This window comes from Oryctolagus cuniculus, chromosome 1 (assembly GCF_964237555.1).
Source record: "Oryctolagus cuniculus chromosome 1, mOryCun1.1, whole genome shotgun sequence".
Classification (NCBI taxonomy): domain Eukaryota; kingdom Metazoa; phylum Chordata; class Mammalia; order Lagomorpha; family Leporidae; genus Oryctolagus; species Oryctolagus cuniculus.
This window is the reverse complement of record NC_091432.1, coordinates 109,292,079-109,315,986: the sequence shown is the minus strand read 5'-3', so window position 1 is coordinate 109,315,986 and position 23,908 is coordinate 109,292,079. Positions and strand designations below refer to the sequence as shown.

The window sequence follows — 23,908 nt, the reverse complement described above, 5'->3', positions numbered from 1 at the left end:
ACAGGATGGTTACGGCACCCCAGGAGCAGCTCTGCACACAGCAGGTGTTCAACGGCTGCTGCTGACTGAACATCGCTGCTGCTCAGCTCCCCGGGTGACTCACTGCAACCAGAGGAGTGCTCAGGGCCACAGAGGACCTGCAGGTGGACACCGAGCTCTGGAGCGGGCCAGGCCACAAAGGGCTTCTCAGAGGCCTCAGCGCTGCTTCTCCCTCCCTCCCTCCCCTAGCGCCTAGCACAGAGCAGGGCTCCGGCTGGGTGGCCGGGTGATCAGATGGGAGGGACTGGGGAGTATGGCTCTCCTGACAGGCATGGGCAGCCAGGTGATGGCAGAACCTCTGCCCCAGCCCCCAGGAGGGAAGCAGCTGGGAGACAGGAGACTCCTCCTTGCTCAGGAGTTCCCTCGCTCCTCTGTTCAGACTGGGCACCCCACTTTCAGTTCTGGGCTGGGGACTAGGAAGCAGATTTTCTCATTCCGCAGTTCCTGGGGAACACCAAGCAGGGCTCTGGGCTACAACCTGCCCCAGCTCTCACCTCCCTCCCTAGCTCTGCCCTCCCTAACCGTACACACGCCAATCACATGCAACCACACCTGAGGGGCCACCACCACCCAGGGCGCCTCCCCTCCTCCTCCTCACCTCTGGAGGAACATCAGCGGCACAGGACTGGTTATGGACTCCTCCCCAGGTTCTGCTGCCTCCTGCCCCTCGGGTGCCTGCAGAGGCCCCTCCTCCGTGTCCTGGCTATGAAGGGGACTCTGGAGCCGCACCCTGGTCAGCAGTGGAGGAGACAACCTGGATGCGCCAGCAAGAGTAGCACTCAGGGCAGGAGAACCTGGGAGTGCAGTGAGCCCACTGAGATCAGCTCCTCCCCCAAGACTTGGCCCCGGCCCCACAGATGGCCACAAAGCAAAGCACTGGACGTGCAGCAGGGAGGGACTCCCTGGCCCGCAGTCAGGCTCCCTGGGCCCTTGCACTGCATTTGCTCAGTCCAAGAGCAAGAGCTGGACACACAAGTGCCTCTGTTCCCACTTTACCACCATCAGATCTTCAGAGCCAGGGGGGATGGAAAAACTGAGTAGAAATGGGGAGAAAAAGAGATGCCAGACTCAAGGGCTCAGATGACAGAAAATACATGAAGCTATAGCTTTAAGAGTAAGAATGTTGATGGCTTTTTTTTTTTTTAAGATTCATTTTTATTTATTTGAAAGGCAGAGTTACAGAGAGAGAGAGAAAGACAGAGAGGTCCTCCATCCATTGGTCCACTCCCCAAATGGCCACAACTGCCAGGACTAGTCTAGGATGAAGCCAGAGCCAGGAGTTTCCTCCTGGTCTCCCACGTGGGTGCAGGGGCCCAAGCATTTGGGCCATCCTCCACTGCTTTCCCAGGTGCATTAGCAGGGAGCTGGATCAGAAGTGGAACAGCCAGGACTCGAATCGGTGCCCAAAAAGGATGCCAACACTGCAGGCAGCAGCTGTACCAGCTATGCCACAACACTGGCCCCGATACTGATGACTTTCTAAGGTCCAAAAAGTAGAACGAGTTTCCTTCCACCTGCAGGGTGGTGGCCTTATCATGGGCTCAAGCTTAACGAACTGGCAGCCCCAAACAGTCAATCTCGTACTTACACACATACACACACAGAGCCACAGCCACATCTGATGTGGCAGCACCCTGGCTCAGAGGCCTGAGTTGCAAAACTGACCACTAGTATGACTCTCTCAGACCTCCAACAGGCTGGTTCAGCCCTACCTATGATCAGACACACATGGCTTAATCACCGTACTCCAGTGAGGAAGACAGCCCTGGCTCCACAATGGTGCTATGCACAGAGTCCCACCAAATAACCCGGCAACCCTTCACATCCTGTCTTGGTGCCAAATTGGAAGTTAATTCATGCACACACACACATACACAGACACACACACACAGACTTCCAAAGCCACGCAGCCAGCTCATCATCAGGACAGGAGCACACCAAGCCATGCCAACCACCAAAGCCAGGACATCTGCTCAAGTCCACAGCATCCTGACGGCTTTCCATGTCGCAGCTTGCAGAGGGCAGCCCCCCTCGCACTGTACCTCTCCAAGCCACCGGAGTGCTTGCTCTGCAGCTCCTCTCGGCTGGACTGGCTGTCATCCTGGTGTTCTCGTCCCAACTTCTGGGCCTGGGGACAAGAAGCAATGGAAAGTATGGGTTGCAGGAGGCTGCATTTGGGTCCCCTCACGCCTGCTGACCCCCATGCTTAGCAGAAAGCTCTGAGTGGTGGCTCTCAAAAGAGGACAGGGACCACAGTGGGACACAGAACAGAAGGCCCGGGTGCGGCAAAAGGAAGCTTCCCGCACACTGTTGGCTAAACCTCACCCCTCACTGCTCACAGCTGGATGATGAGGCAGACGACCACAGCCACTGCACACAGAACCAGAAGCCAGAGGCAGGAGAACACTCAAGAAAAAGAAAACCCTGCCTCGCACTGCAGAGAGAAAGCACAGATATCCACAAACATCCCAAGCCACAGAGGCCTCCATCAGCAGTGCCAGTGACGTACAGGGCTGCTAAAATCAAGTAGGCAGAACTGGGGCCAGCAGACAAGCATGCTGAAAAGAAGGTCTCCTGGAGAGATAGAGTCTTGGTGGAACAACAGAGCTACACCCCAGACAAAGAGGGCACCGTCAGGCCCCCCAGAAGGGCAGAGTCCTTCCACTGTTCCATTCCGGGCTCCCTGGAAGACCCAGGTCCTGCAGTGGACAATGACGCCCTCTTCCCAGGAGGCAGAGATTACATCACCCATCCCAAACGCAACAACAATCCACACACACACACACACAAAAAAACCTTTAAAGCTTAGGTGTCCAGGCAAATTTAACAAAGTGGTTAAAAAAAGAAGAAGAAGAAAAGAAAGTATTATTATTATTCTTGATCATTTCAAATAAATGTTTTCCACATGGGCAGAACAGTGTGGTCAGCCTAAGGTCAACCCTTTGTTCCAGCACTTTCTACCTGGGAATTCTGTCTCTTCCACTGTAAAATGGGAGAGCAGATGGCAAGGGTTAAGTTAGAATGTGTACCTTATGCCCAACTCCTAGCCTGAAGCAGCCACACCACGCTAGCTCCTCTTCCCACACTCCTCTCCCTCCACCCCAGCTTAAGGCAAAAGCGGAAAAGAAGCCGGCGCCGTGGCTCAATAGGCTAATCCTCCACCTTGCGGCGCCGGCACACCGGGTTCTAGTCCCGGTTGGGGCGCCGGATTCTGTCCCGGTTGCCCCTCTTCCAGGCCAGCTCTCTGCTATGGCCAGGGAGTGCAGTGGAGGATGGCCCAGGTGCTTGGGCCCTGCACCCCATGAGAGACCAGGAAAAGCACCTGGATCCTGGCTCCTGCCATCAGATCAGCGCGGTGCGCCGGCTGCAGCGGCGGCCATTGGAGGGTGAACCAACGGCAAAGGAAGACCTTTCTCTCTCTGTCTCTCTCTCTCACTGTCCACTCTGTCAAAAAAAAAAAAAAAAAAAAAAAAGGCGGAAAAGAAAGAAGAAAAGGCATTGAGAGTGAGTGCCAGTCCCCATCCTAGCACCTGCACTCCTCCTGTCACCCCGACAGCAGCCCCGTCTGTTCTGGGACACAGAGGTCAACAGGAGAGGGAGGGCAGGAGACAGCTCACTCTGTCTTTCCCAGTGGGGTCCCCAGCCCTGTGCCTACCGGCCCCACACCTCACCGCTGGCAGCCTGAGCCCAGCAGCTGTGGTTGATGCTGCCATCTGGATGGGCGAGGAAGGGCAGGGCCTGGACTACAACCCAGTTCCCCCAGATCAGATTAAAAATAGCAGCGCCGCCTGTGAGAAGCTCCCGGTGCCTGCAGCAGAAGGGCTCCCCGCCAGGGCTGCCAGTCCTCATCGCATCAGCCTGGGCACAGCCTGCAGACCATGACGAGGGTGTGCAGCCCCCGCCACTCTCCACTCTCCTCCCCACCTCCCGGTGTTCAGTGCACAACAGGTCTTCCCCCGACAACTACACGAGCTCATCAAACTCCTCCCTCAGTCGCTTCTCAAGGGAAAAAAAAATAAAAAATAAAAAAAACAAGAATATCACACAGGCTCTCAAGGAAATAAAAAACAAGAATATCACACAGGCCAACTCCATTTAACAAACTAAAACAGAAGAGGAGTTTTCAAGAAAGTGCGGTGCTCACAATGACCATTTGGGAACTGAGGCCTGAGTCAGACAGGTCTCCCAGACAATACCTGAAGCACCACAAGGAAAAAGACCAAGTCTATCTGTCCACCCCCGTCTTGCTTCATCTTTGTATTTCCCTGTGAAACAGAACTAGCCCCCGCGGGAAAAGGGGGTACGCTGGGAAAACATCCGGACAGAAGGTCTGTTGAGTAGAGTTTCACTCACTCCAAAGACCTCGCTGCCACAGAAAAGGAACCAAGGGAGCAGACCAGGAAACCAGCGATCTTCCACAAGGCAAGACGGCAAGCGCATCCTCCACTCTGGCCTGAAGACTACTCAAGATGCCATTTCCCCTGTCCTACCTCAATTCCAGGGGTCAGTCTTTGTTCAAGGTCCAGGCCCCAGTGAGATAAAGCATGGTGCATTCTCACTGTCACAGGAGCTCCCCAAGGCACCTGTTCCTTGCTGCCTAGTCCCACCTGCCCTTGTTTGTGCTTTCACCTCCCTCTCGCTCCGCAAATGGGGTGACCAAAGCCCAGAAGGGATAGCTCGATCAGGCAGAACTAAGAGGAACATGTAGGGCTCAACTGCAATCAGCCAGACAACTCTGGTCTCTGGTCTGTCTCCAGCATGCATTTCAGCAAGGGCTCCCAGGTCAGGCTCATGGTAAACCCAGGAGGGGAGTGGAACAGGTATCTGTTTCATTCAACATTCAACATTTCCACACCAAATTCTCCCTTAACCGTGCAGAGACCTGTGTCAGAACCTTTGTCTCCTAACCAACCCGCAGAGGAGAAAAAACTGTCTTCTCAGCTTGAAGTCCCTTAAGGACAGGGTCTGTGTCTGGGTCATCTTTGTATATCCCTGGGCTCAGGTGTCATCCATGCCCGCAAAGAGCTTGCATCTGGCCGGGGAGAGAGACAAACAAGTATAAAATACAGCACAAGAAGCACTAAGGGGGCCGGCATCGCGGCTCAGTAGGCTAATCCTCCACCTTGTGGCGCCGGCACACCAGGTTCTAGTCCCGGTTGGGGCGCCGGATTCTGTCCCGGTTGCCCCTCTTCCAGGCCAGCTCTCTGCTGTGGCCAGGGAGTGCAGTGGAGGATGGCCCAAGTGCTTGGGCCCTGCACCCCATGGGAGACCAGGAGAAGCACCTGGCTCCTGCCATCGGATCAGCGCAGTGCGCCGGCCGCAGCACGCCGACCGCGGCGGCCATTGGAGGGTGAACCAACGGCAAAGGAAGACCTTTCTCTCTGTCTCTCTTTCTCACTGTCCACTCTGCCTGTCAAAAAAAAAAAAAAAGAAGAAGAAGCACTGAGGGCAGCAGAGAGGGGAAGAATTCATGCACACATCGGGGGCAGTCTCACCAGGACCAAAGGGGAAGCGGCCTGGCAGGCAGAGTGGCAGTGCCGGAGGCAGAGGGAGTGAGAGCTCTGCTCTGAGAAAAGCGTGTGGCAGCCCTGCTGGTGGGAGCAGGTAGACCAAGCACGAGGCTGGGAAGAGTGGAGGGGCGAAGGTAGAAAAGGCCTCAAAACCACAGCTCACACGGCGCTTTGCATGTCAGCGCCAGTCAACCCTCAGCTGCTGAATGAATGGATAAATGGACGAATACACGGGAGGAAGACTGCTTTAATTCACAGCAGCCACAGAGCAGGAATGGTCAGAGCCTCATGAAAGGCACAGTGAGGGCCATGCCTGAATGAATTAAAAGGGAGAGAACTTTCAGAAACACACCCAGGAATAGGCCAGGGCTCAGCTCTGGGTTATTCCAAAAACTGGCTGCCAGGCAGAAGGAAGCCCCAGCGTAGCCCATCACGCCGAGACTCACCTCCCAGCAGGCTCCGTCCAGGACTGGGGAAAGCACGTCCACATCCAGCAGGCGCTCCGAGATCCGGCTGCGGAAACCAAAGTCCTAGGGACGGTGAGGACGGGAGGTCAACCGGCCTCTGTCGCGGCCAGTGCTCACCGAGCCTCTCCTCTGACCTCGATCCCAACTCGAACCTTCCAGAAAGGGCCCCACGACATGCCAGACACTGTGCCAAACATTCTAGCTGCCACTAATTTATCCCACAAAATGTCACTGTAACTAGATGGAAACATAGGTGATAAATCAAGAATGGTAACAATGTGTACTGTAGACTCTGTGTAGTGAGCATTATAAAGTCCTTTTAGCTTTTCCTTATGCTTGAGACTTTTCATAGTAAAATTATGGGGAAGAAAATAACCCTGAGACTGAAGCTCTTATCCCTCCTCCCAGTGATGGGGAAGCACACAGACTGCCCAAGGTCCCACAGCTGATAAGCAAAGGGAACTGGGAGTCAGGTGGGCCCAGGGGCTGACTCCCCACCCGGGGCTCTTTCTCTGACACATACTGCAAAAGCTAGTCACTTCCCGGCTGTCTCTCCCCCTCCAGTGCCCAACCAGGCCACCAGAAGGGAGGCCAAAGTGCCCAGCAAAACTGCACAACTTGGCAAGGAGGCTTGGTGGGCTCTGTCCAGCTCATTCCTTCCCTGGCCACACAATGCCCTCTGGAAGACAGGGATTAATTATCAGCACTTTCTCCACAATCTTGTCTCTGGGACAGGCAGCAAGTGCCCCACTCCGGTGCCAGCTCCTCAGGACCCTTTGGCTGCCACAGGACCACGCCCCCTCTGAGCCTGAGACCCCTGCTGGGCTAAGTGAAGGATTGCTACCCACAGCACACTAATGGGGACAGCTCTGTCATCAGCCCTGACAAATGGCAGGACGCCCAGACCAGGTCTGGTCCTGCTGTCCACGGCTTCCTGCCTCTCCTCCTGTGGAGAAGAAAAATGCTGATGGGCACATTTCTGCACGTGGGTGGATGCCTCGCAAGGGCCACAGGCCTGGCTTCAGAGAGCTCGGTGACACGGCTATTCTTCATGGGCAGTTTTTGCCAACGACAATGGCTGTCTGCCCTCCCTTCCTAGCCTACAGGGCTTTTTTCCCTTTTTAGGTGACATTTCCCTTTCAGTCTGAGTCCTACGCCACTTAATGCAGCCGCCATCTGCCTCTTAAGCCCCTGGCTCAGTGAGAGGCTGGAGCACACAGCCCCCTAATTCCTCTGCACCCCTCACATCACTGCTGCTCATCCCTGACCCTGGCCCACTAATCCCTTCCCTTTGATCTGCTTCCTCCAGACAGATGGAGGATGGTTTCCAGAGGTCACATCGGCCAAAAAGCCCCTCCAGCCACTCTCCTTAGGCACAGACCTGGCAGGTGTCCCTGCATCCAGCAGGCTGGGTTGGGGGAGACCACGCAGGCTGGCATTCCAGCACAAAGTCTGGGTCCTCACACAGCTCTGGGGATTCCATAAACACAATGCACCACTCTCTACCCTCCCAGATTCCATAACGCTCAACCCACATGATCTCACAGGCCAGGCACACAACACCAAGAGCAATGAGAGCTGACAATTATTGAACATGTAGATGTTCACATTTTACACTCTTACCTTACTTTCTTCTCACGACACACCTATAAAGTAGGCACTGTTATCTTAGTTCATGGGCTACCAAGCCCCAGATGTGAGTGCCAACCTCCCTACTTACTGTGTGATGCCTGGCAAATTCCCTCCCCCTGGGGACTTGAACTTCAAACCCTTCACCCTCCCCCCACCCCGCCCCGCCCCCTGCTGCCCCTCTACTCGACTCACCAGGCCACGGAGGGGCTTGGAGTCAGAATCCATGGAATCCGAGAGATGCAGTTCCTTCATGTGTTCACTGATCTCTGACTCCTGGGAAGACAGAGGTCCCGAGAAATGTCCCTGGGCAGGGCACAGGGGTCAGAGGTGCTGCCCAGGGACTAACACTCAGGCCATGGCGGAAGACAGGATTCAGGCCAAACCGAAACCCACCCCTTCTAGAAAAACCTGCAGGAGGCCCATGGGCCTTGCTCTCCAGACATAAGCCTCAGCCTCTACCCCCTGGACCTGGGCAGCCCAGCCCCACTCTGAATCAGACCAACAAGGATTTACACACATAAGGGGTCAAGTGCAGCACAGAGGGTAAAAAAGTTGGCAACATGGAATTCTGACACCATCCTAAAAAACAGAGTATCTTTTCTAGGAAATGGGTAAGGGCTGTTCAGATGAACTCCCTTACCATCCACCTGGAGGAGGAACAGGACTAAGGGTTGGGAAATCTAAAATGCCAAGGGTTCTCCCCTCTCGGACCTACTTCTGTCCATGTTGATGGCTGGCCTGGTCTTGCCAAAGCAAGCATTGCCTGCCTTGGGTTGGTTCAGAAGCAGTAACAGGAATCAAGAGTCTTCCTGTCACTTAACCCACCCAGAGTGCGGCAGGGCACTCCAACCGCAGTGCCCTCTGCTCCCTGGGCTCCCCAGCACACAGAACATCCTCCTCTCTCTATAGGAACCTGACTGCAGCAAGCCTCACGGGAAGCAGAGTGGGAGGCAGGACAGGGGAAGGGGGAGGAGGCGGAGGAAAAGAACATGAATATCCCAGGAGGGTGCCGAGGGAAGAGCGGGTTTCTGCTCTGGGTTTCTAGTGCTGGGAGGTCCGCAGGTTCATTCAGACTTTTACTGCCTGCTGGGTCTGGGCGTATTTGTCACTGTTAAAGGTTCTGGCTGCTGCTGACAGCCCAGTGCAGGGCCTGCAAAGGAATCTCCCGACTCCATAATGAATTTGCAGGAGAGGAGGCGGTGCAGGGCTGAAGGGAGCAGCGGAGGGCTGCAGCCAGCAACTGCCTGGGAGACACAGTGACTTACTTCGCTGTCGTCTGATCTGTCCTCTTTCCAGGCAGAGGCCTCCTTCTTTGGCTCCTTCGCTGCCTCCTCTCTTTGGGAACCCTCCTCTGCGGCACCCACCGGATCCTCTGGTGGCTCCATCGCAGAGGCCCGGGCAGGCGGATCATCCCCAGGGTCCACTCCAGGAGTCAGCAGACTCAGGGAAGCACCAGGATCGCTCTTCTCATTCTCCTCTTTCTCTGGCAGCCAAGGTCTTGCCCCTGTCTCCTGCTGCTCTTTGCCAAGGGCACTGCTCAGACTGCTGCCCACACCTTGGCTGGAGAGCTGGCCGGGAGCAGGGGGATGGGCAGCATCCGAGTCTAGGGAAACAGCCTTCTTCTCCGGCTGGCTGGACTTCAGAGACTCCTAGGGAGCGCGGACAAGTTGGAAAGGAAGACAGCAGGAACGCACAGGAGTTTAGAGACTGCTCTAAGACCCAGCCGCCACTCCTCCACGCCCACAGCCATTGCCCGAGGCCCAACTCCAATGACTACCAAACACCCACACAGCTTTTTAAAGCACAGAGTGCTGGTTCGATCCTGGATCCACAGAATACGAATTTCTATGGTGATTTAGATAAAACCAACTGGACCCCGTCCACTGATGGGCTAGGAAGTCACTGCTCTGGACTGTTCAAGTCCACCCTGCAGTGACACATCTGCCTTGCTCTGATAGCAAGAAGCTGGTGTTTCATCCAGATAACGGATAATCGTGGGAGACAAAGATCACAAAGTCTGAATTCCCATTTTCCTCTGTGAAGGGCAGCAGGATTCACAGCGGCAGGAGGCTGCCCTTCATCTCCACAGCCTCCCTGTGCAAGGTGATTCTCGGCAACCCCGGAGAGGCTTCCTCCGCGAGGAACGTCAGGGCGAGGCCCCTGAGAAGCAGACGCCAGGAAGGGACGCTGTGCAGGAGACTCACTCGGGCACAGGCCTAGCAAAGACAGAGGAGGTGGGAAGAGAACACCACGTGGGCCTGCTCCCTGTGACAGGAGACAGGGAGGGGAGGGAGAGCCTTCTGTGTCTTGGCCAGCCCAGTGAGAGTCCCCAAGCAGGCTGTCACGAGGGGAGTCCCCCATCAGCCACTCAGAGTCCTGCTCTCAGGGCCCTGTTGTCTCCCATCATTAGGAGAAAGCACAGCAGCACAGCCCTGCACTGCACCAGGGTGGATGGAGGGGCAACAGCTGGAGGCTATCGATCAACCAAGCTCGCCTCAACAACTTGTCTCTCTTGTTTGTTTGTTTGTTTTTAAGATTTATTTATTTCAAAGGCAGAGCTGCAGAGAGGCAGAGGTAGAGAGAGAGAGAGAGAAAGAGAGAGAGAGATCTCCCATGTGCTGGTTCACTCCCCAGATGGTCACAATGGCTGGAGCTGGGCCAATCTGAAGCCAGGAGCCAGGGTGCAAGGGCCCAAGAACTTGGGCCATCTTCCACTGCTTCCCCAGGCCATAGCAGAGAGCTGGATTGGAAAAGGAGCAGCCAGGACTTGAATCGGTGCCCATATGGGATGCCGGCACTGCAGGTGGTAGCTTTACCTGCTACACCACAGTGCCAGCCCTGCAACGTCTCATAAAAGGAGAAGTGAGCAGCACACCCCTCCAGGTAAATGCCAGTAAAAACCTGAGGGCTGCTTCTGCTTCAATTCCTCAGGGTCACCTAAAACAGAAGAAGGAAGCCCTCCCTCGGCAGTACGGCCAAGGAGTTCCCCTGGTCCAAGCTGCAGAGCCTTCCTCCCAGAAAACAGCTGAGCTAACACTTGGGGCACTGAGCAGGGACTTCTCAGACTTCCTGGTTCCTGAAGACTCAAACAAGAAGCACGATGACTAGGGAGATAAAGGCCCGAGGAGGAGCACTAAACACAGCATTTATTAATGTTCTGCTAAGCACCTGTCGATCCCAAAGATACGATCGCCACTCATAGGCCTGCCTGGCAGCTATTGTCAAAGTAACCCAAGCTCTGCAAGGATGGCAGAGAGAGGCAGTGAAGCTCAGTGGTTCACAGCTCAGCTCTGGAAACAGACTTCTCCATCTAAGGTGCAGCTCCACCCCTACTGACCTGTGTTCTTAGGCAGCAATTAACTCCTTGGTGCCACCTTCCTTCTCTAAAACACAAGAACAGAGTAGTGTCTATCTCGTAGGATTGTTGGGAAGATTGAATGAGTAACACTAAGCGAGTTCAGCAACTCAGAACCGTCCCTAGCACCCTGTCAGTGTCCCTGGATGTGATGAGACCCACACGTTCATCCACTGACACCTGCCATGGCCAGACCCTGCCTTGCAGATCCGAACGTGAGCAGGACACAGATCCTTAGAGAAGTGAAGTGGCACTGGTGGCTCTGGTTTATGAACCTTTACTGCCCAAAGCAGAGAGGCACTAGACACAGGTGTGACACTGTCACCAGCCCCAAGCCTGTCCCAGCAGAAAAGCAGAGGCGTCTGTCACACCTTGGCAACAGAAAGGTAGGTTCCCTCCAGGGCTGCCCCTCCCAGCATCCCTGACCTCTAGCACAGAAGTCTGCAGTGATCACTGGTACCTGCTGGCTCACTCACAAGATGGCCACAGCAGATGGGGCTGGACCAGGCCAAAGCCAAGATCCAGGAGCTTCTTCCAGACCTCCTACATGGGTGGCAGGGGCCCAAACACTTGGGCCACGTTACGCTGCTTTTCCCAGGCCATTAGGAGGGAACTGGATTGGAAGTGGAGCAGCTGGGACAGGAACTGGTGCCCATATGGGATGCCTGCATTGCAGGAGGGGGCTTCACCTGCCGTGCCACAGCACCGGCCCCAGAGTTCCTCTTCTTCAACAGAAGCGGCTGCAGGTTGGGGTCTGGCCTTCTCACTCCACACCCCCAGCAGCAGCCAGCACTCAGCAGGAGCTCTACAGCTGGTCTAAGGGCTCCACGGAATGGGGGTTCCATGGAGTAGGAGCGACTGGCCACTCGACCCCTCACCCAGCAACCCTGAGGGCTCATTCCAGATTAAGGCAAGGCTCTCTGGCATGAGGTTGGCATTAAGATCTGGCCCCAAGAGAGCTCCCTGGAATAGACCTGGGGTCAGAGGACAGAGCAGGTGTCAGACCACAGACAGGGTCAGTGGCCTTCAGAATGCAGTAAACTGCTCCACTTCCAATCCAGCTCCCTGCTGACGGCCTGGGAAAAACAGTGAAGGATGGACCATGTGTTTGGGGCTTGGCCACCCACGTGGGAGGGAGACCTTGCTGAAGCTCCTGGCTCCTGGCTTTGGCCTGATCCAACTCTGGCCATTGCAGCCACTTGGGGAGTAAACCAGCAGATGCAAGATCACTCTCTCTGTCTCCCTCTGTTTCCCTCTTCTCTGTAACTCTGCCTTTCAAATAAATAAATAAGTCTTTTTTTTTTTTTTTTGAAAAAAAAAAAGAATATATTTGTTACAGTGTTAAATTGAAAATAGCTAAACAAATGTAACTACTAATTTCCTACTCAAGGTGATATACACACAAATGGCCTATCAGAAATCGGAGGACACCAGCTACACGGAGAGATTCCCATGGTTACATAGGAGAGAATGTAGCCAGGCTACAAGAATCTTTGGCCCAATCTATTTCACTCTCAAGCTTAACTTCTTCAAAAGAAGATTTTCACATGGTGAGCTGAGCCTACTCTGCCTACCTAAATACTAAGATAGCAAAACATGGCTAGTGTTAGAACACCTGACCTCACACTCTGTGCTCATGCTGGGAATCACAATGACAGAACAGCCAGGGGTGCACCCTGAGAGTGGGGAAAGCAGAGAGGGACTCACACTTGTTGTAGATCACCCACAGATGAACGCGTGGGGCTGTCTGAAAAACCCACTCTGCTCCCCGCTTCTCTCCTTTCAGCCATAACCGGGTCTCATCCCACCAGGGGGTGAGCCCAAGACCTAAGGCCCCAGCCAGCATGCACACTCCAGCAATGAGGCACAGCCAGTCTCCCACCCGAGGGTCTGGGATGCACAGGACGGGGGCCCTGTGGCCTGACCACAGCTTTGCGTCAGCCCATCTCGGGCTCATACTTCTCTGTCTCTCCTGTCACAGTCCCAGGTCCTAGAGTATCTCAAGGCATATTTCAAAACTTTACCATCTGCATGAGGAAAGGGTGCAAGAGATGCCTGTAAGAACCATCTCATGAAGGGCTGGTGCTGTGGTGCAGCAGGTAAAGCCACCACCCGCAGTGCTGGCATCCCATATTGGCACCAGTTCAAGTTCTGGCTGCTTCAATTCTGATCCAGCTCCCTACTAATATACCCAGGAAAGCAGAAGATGGCCCAAGTGTTTGGGTCTCTCGCATGTGGAACAAGTTCCTGGCTCCTGGCCTCAGATCAGCCCAGCTCCAACCACTGCAGCCATTTGGGGAGTGATCCAGCAGACAGAACACCTCTCTCTGTCTCTCCTTCTCTATGTAACTCTGTCTTTCAAATAAATAAATAAATAAATAAACCTTAAAAAAAAATCATTTCATGAGTATGTAACACCCCCTCCAAGAGCCATGAGGTCTCCCGTGCTGATGTCCCCATCTTCCTGGCCAGAGCACAAAGGCTGGGGCTCCTACAATCTTCACAGCACAGGAAGGGGCTGTGAGGGGCAAGAGCTGAATGCCTCGTCCATGCACTGACCCTGTTCTGGGGGAACCCCGCCAAGCTGACCAACAGGCCAGTGGATTTTCCAGGTCTGCTTCCCACCCAGTCAGTCTCCATTCTTTACACAGCTCCCTGGTGACGTCACTGCTTTCCAGTCACACTGACATCATCCTGTTACTTCTAAGCCAGGCTTCCTCCCGCTCCTTTGATCCGCTGATGGGCTTTTCAGCAGCGCCACATGGCCACACACCACCTGCTTGCCTACCCCTTGGCCTCCCCGGCTCACTCACACACGTCTTCAGCATTGGTTCCACAAACCTTCCCTGTTGAGTCTATGATAGACTAGAAATGGGTTTAAGCAGGAGAGGAGGGAGGAGACAGAGGGAGAGACGCATTCTTGCCATCCTACTGCCCTCTCATGGAATGAGGAGCAAAGTGACTGTGCAGGGAGACAGGGCAGAGCCAACCGTGGAAGGAAATCTCCATCTGGCGCTGCCCAGCTGGCCCAGGAGTGGGGAAAGGGGGGTGGCTCCAAGAATTCAAGGTCTGTAAACTGGGACAAAAGCCATTTGCTAAGGGCAAGGCCCAAGCAGAGGCAGCTCAGCCTGTCCTAAAACCCCCATTCTTCCCCAGCACTAATTTTCCCCAACAAGGAAAGCCTAATTCCTGCCTAGGAACACAGGAATCCAACACCCCATGTGGCAAAAAGACTGAAGTCTTCTGGGATGCTAGAGACAGTGGTGGGAGGTGTATTTAACACCACCTGCTCCAGCCATTCCCCCCATCACACTGGGGCCTATTTATAACAGAGAGGTTATAAAAATGTTTAGAGGTTCCCACTCCCCTCAAAAAAAATGTACAAAACCATTACAAGGAAGGATTTCAGAAATCCAGGACATTTCAAAGAAGAAAGAGGCTTTGTTAGTGACACTCACAATCCATTGTGAAGTAAACGTCAAGTATCCCAAAGTCAAAGTCAATCATGACCAGGCCACATCGAGACCTGCAGTTCCCCAGGTGAGAGCGGAGACCAAGCACCCACCCTCCCCAGCATCTGGGAAAGCAAGGAGAGACAGCAACACAGCACAGGCTGCCTGGACACTGCCCTGTCCCAGCACAGCTCGTTCATGCACATCCTCATTCCCTCAACTGTGGAACGAAACCTACTCAAGCGTTTCCTGTGTTCCAGGCAGTGGGCTCCATGCTGCCTGGACACTCAGACATGAAGACAGCAGACTCCACTCTCCACTTCCTCAGTCTTCTAGAAACTACCCTCTTGCTCCAGAAGCAAGCAACACCCCGGCTCCTCTTTATGGTCATCCCGACAGGCTCCAACCCTAAGCACCTCCTTTGAGTCCATCAATCAGGACAAGTGTTAGCAGTGGATGAGAAGGACACAAAGTTGTCATGTTGGGGAACCACACAGACTGAAGGCTCTGGATTTAACCCAGACATACCAGGCCCCACTCAGGAGGAACGGTTTCCAAGTAGACATACACCAGGTTGATGATACCAGTGGGACACTCGGAAAAAGTATCTCATGTGGCACAAAGTGTTAAAGTCACATTCAACACATATCTGACTGCACAGACCAAAAAGCTGCCGGTTTCTGAGATAAGAGGCAAAAGCTTAACTTCAAATGGCCCTAACCAATCAGTAGGGTTGGGACGCCCTGCAAGATCTACCACAACTCAGGTCTCAAGTACCAGTCAGGGCCTAGCATGGGAAACCAAAGCTGGATGGAGAAACTCCAGCTCTCCAAGTGAGGTGAAGACCAGGAACACAAGTCAGAAATCATAAGGGGGAGTGGCAGGCAAGACCCTGCTTAGAATGCCAGCATCCCATGTCAGAGCCCAGCTCTGCTTCCACCCCAGCTTCCTGATAATGTGCACTCTGGGAGCAGCGGGTGATGGCTCAAGTAGCTGGGCCTCTTCCACACACACGGGAGACTCAAACTGAGTTCCAGGAACCTGGCTTTGTCCTGGCCCAGGCCTGGTTGTTGCAGGCATTTGGGGAGTGAACCGGCAGATGGAAAAATCTCTCTCCATTTGTCTCTCTGTCTCTGGCTCTTATGTGTGTGTCTGTGTGTGTATGTGTGCACATATGCACCCTTCCAATAAGTAAAATAAATAAAAATGTTTAGAAGTTCATGGACAATGGAATTAAAAAGACAATTTTTGGGCCAGCGCCGCGGCTCAATAGGCTAATCCTCCACCTAGCGGCGCCGGCACACTGGGTTCTAGTCCCAGTAGGGCCGCCGGATTCTGTCCTGGTTGCCCCTCTTCTAGGCCAGCTCTCTGCTGTGGCCAGGGAGTGCAGTGGAGGATGGCCCAAGTGCTTGGGCCCTGCACCCCATGGGAGACCAGGAGAAGCACCTGGCTCCTGCCTTCGGATCAGCGCAGTGCGCCGGCCGCAGTGCACCAGCTGCGGCAGCCATTGGAGGGTGAACCAACGGCAAAGGAAGACCTTTCTCTCTGTCTCTCTCACTGTCCACTCTGCCTTTAAAAAAAAAAAAAAAAGACAATTTTTTAACAAAAGAAATAATAGGGATCAGCTTTGTGGCGCAGTGGCTTAAGCCCCCTCTTGCAACACAGGCATCCTATATCAGAGCACTGCTTCAAGCCCCAAATGCTCCCTACTAATGCACCTGGGAAAATAGTACTAATGGCCCAAATATCTGGGCTCCTCTCACCAATGTGGGAGACCCAGATGGAGTTTCAGGTTCCTGGCTTCAGTCTGGCCCAGTCCCAGCCACTGTAGCCATTTGGGGAGTGAACCAATGGATAAAAGATCTCTCTCCCTTCCTCTCTGTCATTCTGCTTTTCAAATAAATAAATAAACTTTAAAAGAGAGAGACAGGGAGGGAGGGTGGGTGGGTGGGTAAGGAAAAATACTTAGATCCATGATATGAGCTAAGAGCAATGGTGTTTTACTGGCCAGTTTTATGACTATTCTAATAAAGTGCATCGCCTTGTTTGATTTTAAAGAGTTTTAAGATATTTTTTTAAAAAATCTCATGGGGTCAGTGCTGTGATGCAGAGGGTTAAGCCACCACCTGCAACTCTGGTATCCAATATGGGTGCTAGCTCCACATCCAGTCCAGTTCCCTATTAATGGCTTGGGAAAGCAAAAGTACAAGGCACAAATGCTAGGGCCCCGGCATCCACATGGGAGATCCGAAAGAAGTTCCTAGCTCCTGGCTTCAGCCTGGTGTAGCTCTGGCCACAGCAGTCATTTGGGGAGTGAACCAGTGGATGGAAGATCTCTGTCTCTCCTCTCTCTCTCTGTAACTCTGCCTTTCAAATAAATAAATAAATCTTTTTAAAAGAAAATCTCACTATTAGACTCATCTAAAGTTTAACTGATTGCATTCCTAACCAACATTTAAAAAGTTTGGGGAAATCTAATTTATTGACTTTATGATTCACTGATTGTGGGAATACTTAGAGGAAAGTTAATTGTTTAAAAGTCAATAAATTGGACTCTAAATAAAGAATATACAGGGGCCAGCACTGTGGCACAATAGGTAAAGTTACCACCTGTGATACTAGCATCCCAGTTTTTGTCCCAGTTGCTCCACTTCTGATCCAGCTCCCTGCTAACGGCCTGGGAAAAGCAGCAGAAGATGGTCCCAGTGTTTGGACCCCTGCACCCACATGGGAGACTTGGAAGAAGCTCCTGCTTCAGCCTACCCGAGCCCTGAGTATCATAGCCATCTGAGGAGTGAACCAGCAGACGGAAGATCAATCTTCCTCTCTCTCTCTCTCCCTCTCTCTCTTTCTCTCTCTCTGACTCTGTCTCTCCCTCTTTTGAGAAACTCTGCAGAAGGAAGGAAGGAAGCAAGCGAGGGAGGAAGGAAGGAAGGAGGGAAAGAGAGGGAGATAGGAAGAGTGAGAAAAGAAAGAAAAAGGGAGGGAGAGGGAAAAGAAAAAGAAAAAGAAAAAAGAGAAAGAGAAAGAAAGAGAGGGAGGGAGGGAGGGAGGGGGAGGGGAAGGAGGGGGAGGTGAGCCAGCCAGCCCAGGACTGTGGCATAGTGGGCTAGGCCTCCGCCTGTGGCGCCAGAATCTCATATGCGCACAGGTTCATGTCCTGGATGCTCCTCTTCCAATCTAGGAAGCTCTGCTATGGCCTGGGAAAGCAGTAGAAGGTGGACCAAGTGTTTGGGCCCCTGCACCCACCTGGGAGACCTGAAGAAGCTCCTGGCTCCTGGCTTTGGATAGGCCCAGGTCTGGTCACTGTGGCCATTTGGGGAGTGAACCAGTGGATGGAAGACCTTTCTGTATCTAACTCCGCCTCTCAGATAAAGAAGGGAGGAAGGAAGGAAGGAAGGGAAGGAGGGAGGGAGGGAGAGAGGAAAAGGACATAAAGGAATTGATCTTCCAAGTTAAACAACATATTGGAAGTTTTAGGTATTATATCCACATGATGAGTGTTGGTATATGTTTCTTAAAGATTTATTTATTTGAAAGGCAGCATGACATAGAGGACAAGACAGAGTGAGAGAGAGATCTTCCATCCACTGATTCACTCCCCAAATGTCCACAACAGTTGGGACTGGGCCAGGCAAAAGCCAGGAGCCAGGAGCTCCATCCAGGTCTCCCATGTGGGTGGCAGGAACCCAAGTACTTAAGTCTTCACCTGCCACCTCCCGGGAACATTAGCAGGAAAATGGATTAGAAGAGCAGATTAGCTAGGATTTGAATCGGGCACTCCACTACACCACAATGTCCACTGCTTGATGTTTGCTTTTTATGAATAGCATTCTGGTGGCAGTGGAGGGCAGCCTGCAGAGAAAGAGATTATAATTTGAGAACATATTCCAGAAACTATTGCCCTCAATACTCTGCATTTCCAACCCCTGTGCCTTTGCTGAGGCTATCTACCTGCCAAGAAATCTCCATACACTCCACACCTCAAGCTCCCCTTCCCCTGCAGCCAGACCCAGGGCAAGCATCACCTCTCCACCAAGCTCTCCCTCGTGCCCAGCTGTTGATTTCCTCTCCCACGGAACTCCCCTCAACAGTGTGCCTGTGCCACAGCTGGCTTCCCTTCTGCTCTGCCTTACAACTTCCTGTATGTTCATTCTCTCAACTTCTACTGAGTATTTACTAAGTGCCAAGTACCTAGTTTCTCTTCTCTCTCCCCAGATGCAAACTTGGGCCCAAATCTTACTGGTAACTGTATCTTCCACAGAGCCTTGGACAGTGTCCTAGGACATGGCCAGCATTCAACACAAGGTAAGACTTGGGATGGGGGCCAGCACTGCGGTGCAGCAGGTTAAACCTTTGCTTGAGACACTGGCAGACCATATCAGAGTGTTAGTTTGAGCCCTAGCTACTCCAGTTCCCATCCAGCTTCTGGCTAATGCACCAGGGAAGGCAGTAGAAAATGGGCCAAGTACTTGGGCCCCTGCTACCCATGTGGTATACCATGATGGAGTTGCTGGCTCCTGGCTCCAGCCTATCCCAAACCTGGCTTTGCAGGCATCATCTGGGAAGTGAACCAGCAGATGGAAGATATCTGTGTGTATGTATGTGTGTGTACGTGTGGGTGTGTATTTCTGACTTTGAAATAAAAAAATTAAAAAAAAAAAATGGCTTCAGACAATGTTGCACCTCTGTTCCAAACTGATGGCTCCCAGCATCAGCATAATCCTTCCCAAGCCTCATGGCCAGCCACTCCTGTGCCCTAAGGCGCAGCCCTACCTACCCCACGTGCATTCTGAACCCTACAGAAAGGAGACTTCCTCTGTCCTAAACTTACCCCACACCTCCTCCTCTGCCTGTGCAGTTCCTGCATTTGAACTTCTCTCACCTTTACCTCTGCATGTCCAGCCCTACCCATCCTCCTTCCTGGCTCACCTCAGACGTCAGCTTCTCAAAAAAGCCTTTGCCGGGAGATGCAAACAGGAGCCCCCTAATCCTCCCCTCTCAGGGCACTCTGCTTCCCCACATTCCACCCTGCCTCCTAAGTCATGCAAGTCTGTCTTCTATGAGGCAATAATCATGTCTCAGTTATGCTTGTATAAATGACAGCAGAAACATTCAAGAAATGGCAGGTATTTGATACACTAGTAACTGAAGGAACTGCTTCACCTTCTTGTCCCTCCTCAAACCCCGGGAATTCCATCTGGACAGGACTGGGACAAAATTATTCTTCCCACACATGCATCCCACCAAGTAGAAAGCCTTGATAAGGCAGGGGGCCATGCCAGGCTGAGGCACAGGCCTGTAGGCCTTCGGGCTCTTACCTTATTCTCAAAATCAGCCCCCAGTGCCTCAACGTCCAGGTGCAAGTTCTTCAGAAGGTCGCTCGTGCTGTGGGCACTCTGGGAACAAAGGTGAGTGTGAGTGCGAAGTGCAAGGGAACCGGGCAGCCCAGGAGAGTGCTCGGGGAGAAAAGCGTCCAGCTGAACACAGCAGTGACCCGCACCCCAGGGCAGCGCCTCACTGAGGCAGCCTCACTCAACAGCCCTTTACCCAGTGTGAACGATGCTGCGGGCCAGGCAAATGGCCCAAAAAGCCCCTTGTAGACTGCACTTTCTGGAGAGAAACAGACTGGTTAGGAAATGAAGCTATGGGCTAGAAATTCCTTCTTACTTATTTTTAAAATATCACAGAGTAAGCCCAAGATGGAAACAACCCATACATCCATCAGGAGGTGCATGAATGACCAAAATGTGGCACATATACACCATGGAAGAGGACTTGGCCTTCAAAGGGAATGAAATCCTACTGCATGCTGTCACGTGGATGGTGATCTGTGGGAAGGCGCTAATGAAAGAAGCCAGGCACCAAAGCCAAAGCTTGCATACCTCCACCCACACGGCTCACCACAGGCATATTCAGACACAGCAGGTTAGAGGCTACCAGGGGAAGAGGGGCAGTGGTCACTGTTCAATGGGAACAGGGTTTCTGTTTGGGATTATGAACAGCTTTTGGAAATGAACAGTGATGACAGGTGCACGATACTGTAATTAAATACTGTAAAAGTATTTAATATCACTGAACTGTAAATTTATTTACAAAGGTTAAAATGGCAAATTTAATGTTATATATATTTTACTACAGTAAAAAAAAAAGTTCTAAAAAGAAAAAAATAGAGGATCTCCAGGCCAGGCAGAAGGCTTCACCCTTACCTGGTTGTCACTTTCTTCCTCATCCTCCTCATTGGTCTCTTCCCCTAAAGCCAAAATCCTGAGGGTACTCTTGTCCTCCTGGATGATGGAGCCCAGGAGACCTTTCGTACGAGCGGAAGTCTTCAAACCCTGTGAAAGCTCCAAAACAGGGACAAGTCAAGGGCCTCGCCAAGAAGACCCTCAGAATGACCTTCAGAACGCCCTCCGCACTCCGTGTAGACGTCGCCCACATCAAGTCCCTGCACAGCCGCGAGGCTGACCTGGCAGCTCCCGCTCACACCGATGACTCCCTGCTGAGCTCCTACGGCCCTGTCCGCAGACACTGGGGCATCAGCACTGCGGCACAGGCCCAGCCTCCACTGCCAGATCCATGCCCCTTCACACAGATGTGACTCTTCGTCCCACAGAGATTAGGAGCCCTGAGCACTCGGCCTGTTCCCAGCACAGCACCTCGAGGCCCCAGAGTGACTCCACGCGCCGAACACGAGCAATGGCTTACCAGCAGTTCTCCACGCTGCCCAGACTCCACTGAGCTCCCCAGGCTCAGATTTTGAGATCCACGAAGAGCAGGAGGCGGGGCATCCACAAGGCCTCGTAGAGGAGCCAGGCCCCCAAGAGGAGCGTGGACTGGGGCTAACGAGGAACCCAGGGCCTGGCCAGCAGAAAACATCTTGTTACAAACCCAAAAAACCATGTAGCCCCATGAGTGTCCAAGACCGACATGAAAATAACACCTATAAATCCTGCCTGCTCAAATTTAAGCCACCTCCGCTCTGAGGCTAATAAAACACAACACCCAGGAAGGACGCTTGTGCGCCTGCATGAGGAATCACGGGCTGCCTTCCTGCTTCGCACGGCCCCGAGGTGCCTCTACATCTGGCAGATGCTGCACGGGGCCCTGCTCTGCTTTCAGAAGCCGCAGCAGAAGTGTGCAGGAAGGGAGCACAGAAGCAAAGCCGTCCTGCACCAGGAGGAGGCTCAGCAGATGAAGTGCAACACTGATGCGTCAACAGAAGCGGCCCAAGCACACTGTTACAAAGATGGACGTGGATGCTTCTGGGTGTGGTGGCCACAGCAGGGGAACTGCTGGACTGAAGTGATGTGCCTTTTGGTTCTATTTAGCTTTTTTCAAATCTTAGGTAGGTGGCTTTTTTTTTTTAAGTTTATTTATTTATTTATTTGAAAGGCCGAGCCACAGAAAAAGAAACCTTCCATCTACTGATTCATGCCCAAAGGCCTACAACTGCTGAGGCTGTGCCAGGCCAAAGCCAAGGAGGCAAGACCTCCATCAGGGTCTCCCATGTGGGCAACAGCAACCAAAGTACTTGGGCCATCACCTGCTGCCTCCCAAGGTATGCATGCATTGGCAGGCAGCTGACTCAGAAGCAGGACTTGATACCAGGCACCCCAATATGCAATACAAGTGTCCCAAGTGGCAGCTTAACACACTGTGCCACTGTGGCAGAGGCCTCCCCAAGGTCAGACAGAGAAAAAGACACTTACCCTGGAAATGAAATGTGGTCATTATCTGCCTGCCTGTGAAGGCTTCAACTGCTATTATTATCTGCTTATATGTAACCATTTCTGCTTGCTAGTATAGACCAATGGTGTTAAGCCTTGCCCTAAGTCCAGCTCAGTATATGTGTGGGAAAAAAATCATCAGTAACTATGTACCCATGCGCAGGATTGTATCAATTCCTGTGGCTGCCATGTAATATTAGAATATCCAAACAAGTGTATACCTATAGCCATATGAAGGAGACAAAGAAGCTAAAACCATATATAAGGAAACACCCCTCTTTGTTCAGGGCTCAGTCTTTTTAGACCCGAATCCAACTGAGTCTTATGCTGGCGTAAATTAAGACTGCTCCCTGGCCTCGGTGTCTCCTCTTTGTCATGAATCCTGCTACACCACAAGGCCCACCCCACTATTTGACTATTTTTTTAATTATGGGCATGTATTTTTTATTACAATAAGCATAACTATGAACAAATATATATAAGTGACAAAAGAAGAATTCTTAATGGGGTAAGCCTTTGGCACAGAACTTAGGACGGGCTTAGGATGTCTGCATCCCATATCAGAGTGCCTGGGTTCAAGTACTGGCTCTGCTCTCCATTCCAGCTTCTTGACAGTGCACATCCTGGGAGGCAGTATGATGGCTCAAATAGTTGAGTATCTGCTATTCACATGGCAGACCTGGATTGAGTTCTCATCCTGGCTTCAGTCTGGCCCAGTCCTAGCTGTCACAGGTATTTAGGGAATAAACCAGTGAACAGGAAATTTCTCTCCCTCCCTCTCTCACTCTCTCTCCCCCTCTTTCTCTCTCTCTTTCCCTCCCCCGCCCCACTTCCTTCCTCCCTTCTCCCTCTCCCAAAATAAATTTCATGAAAAGGAGATGGGCATTTGGCATGGCAGTCAAGTCACCGCTTGGGACACCTGACTCCCATATCAGAACGCCTGGGTTTGAATCCCCATTCCACTTGTGAGTCCAGCTTCCTGTAAAGGTGCACCCTGGGAGGCAGCAGGTAATAGCTCCAACAGCTGGGACCCTGCCACCCTGTCCCCCAGGTGACAGCCCAGGGCTGTCTCTAAGACAGTAGGTATTGTATTCCACCTTCAGGCTGTGGCAGGAAAAGAACCCAGGAAAGCTCCTCTGAGCGAACAGTGAGCAAACAAGGCCTGCTCCTCCTGGCTTCAGCCCTCCCAACCAGCCCCAGTCACCAGCAAGCAAAATTCTTCCCACATCGCATTTATGGAAAATTACAGACTCCTAACATGACTAATTTGCCAACGTGCTGGGGGCTTGAGGGAAGGAGACAGGCATGCTGCGGGCTTTGTTCTGCCAGGCTTTACCAATTCAGTGGTTAGCAGGGAAATGATACATTGCTGACTCCTAGCTGATCATCTTCTACAGACGGCCATTAACTCCAAGTGTGGGGCTGTGCGTGACGTTGTCCTTCAGAGCGGATATACTTGCTGCCATTGAGCTAATTAAAACTTCCAGGGTAATCTGCAGCTTATCCGATATTTATAGTGCTACAGTAGTTATTACAGCTAACAGAGAACCAGCGCACGCCAGCAATTAGGAACCAGAGGGAACAACCGGGTAAAGGCACAGCTGGGCCACAGCAAAAGAACAGCCGGGGAAATTCAGACTGACCCCCATGGTCTCTGACCCAACGTAACTTCTGAATGAAAACTACGGTGAGCGGATCAGGGGTCAGAATGACAGAGCAAACA

The 23,908-nt window shown here is 52.6% G+C and overlaps 1 protein-coding gene across 14 annotated transcripts in view; it reads right to left on the bottom strand.

Moving 5' to 3' along the window:
* CEP164 (centrosomal protein 164) overlaps positions 1–23,908 on the bottom strand; it is a 76,453-nt gene that overhangs the window by 17,818 nt on the left and 34,727 nt on the right. For 11 of the 14 annotated variants that reach the window (XR_011384870.1, XR_011384871.1, XM_070065144.1 and 8 more), the window contains 8 exons: positions 21,164–21,316; positions 20,665–20,802; positions 19,777–19,854; positions 8,914–9,297; positions 7,841–7,921; positions 5,996–6,079; positions 2,082–2,167; positions 638–793 (listed from right to left, as the gene is read on the bottom strand). Coding sequence is in view for 12 of the 14 variants with exons in the window: in XM_070065144.1 (XP_069921245.1) it covers positions 638–793; positions 2,082–2,167; positions 5,996–6,079; positions 7,841–7,921; positions 8,914–9,297; positions 19,777–19,854; positions 20,665–20,802; positions 21,164–21,316 (1,160 nt within the window). In the remaining 2 variants the exon portion in view is untranslated. The remainder of the gene's footprint in view (positions 1–637; positions 794–2,081; positions 2,168–5,995; positions 6,080–7,840; positions 7,922–8,913; positions 9,298–19,776; positions 19,855–20,664; positions 20,803–21,163; positions 21,317–23,908) is intronic. The other 3 variants (XM_070065130.1, XM_070065148.1, XM_070065143.1) reach the window with 2 other exon arrangements.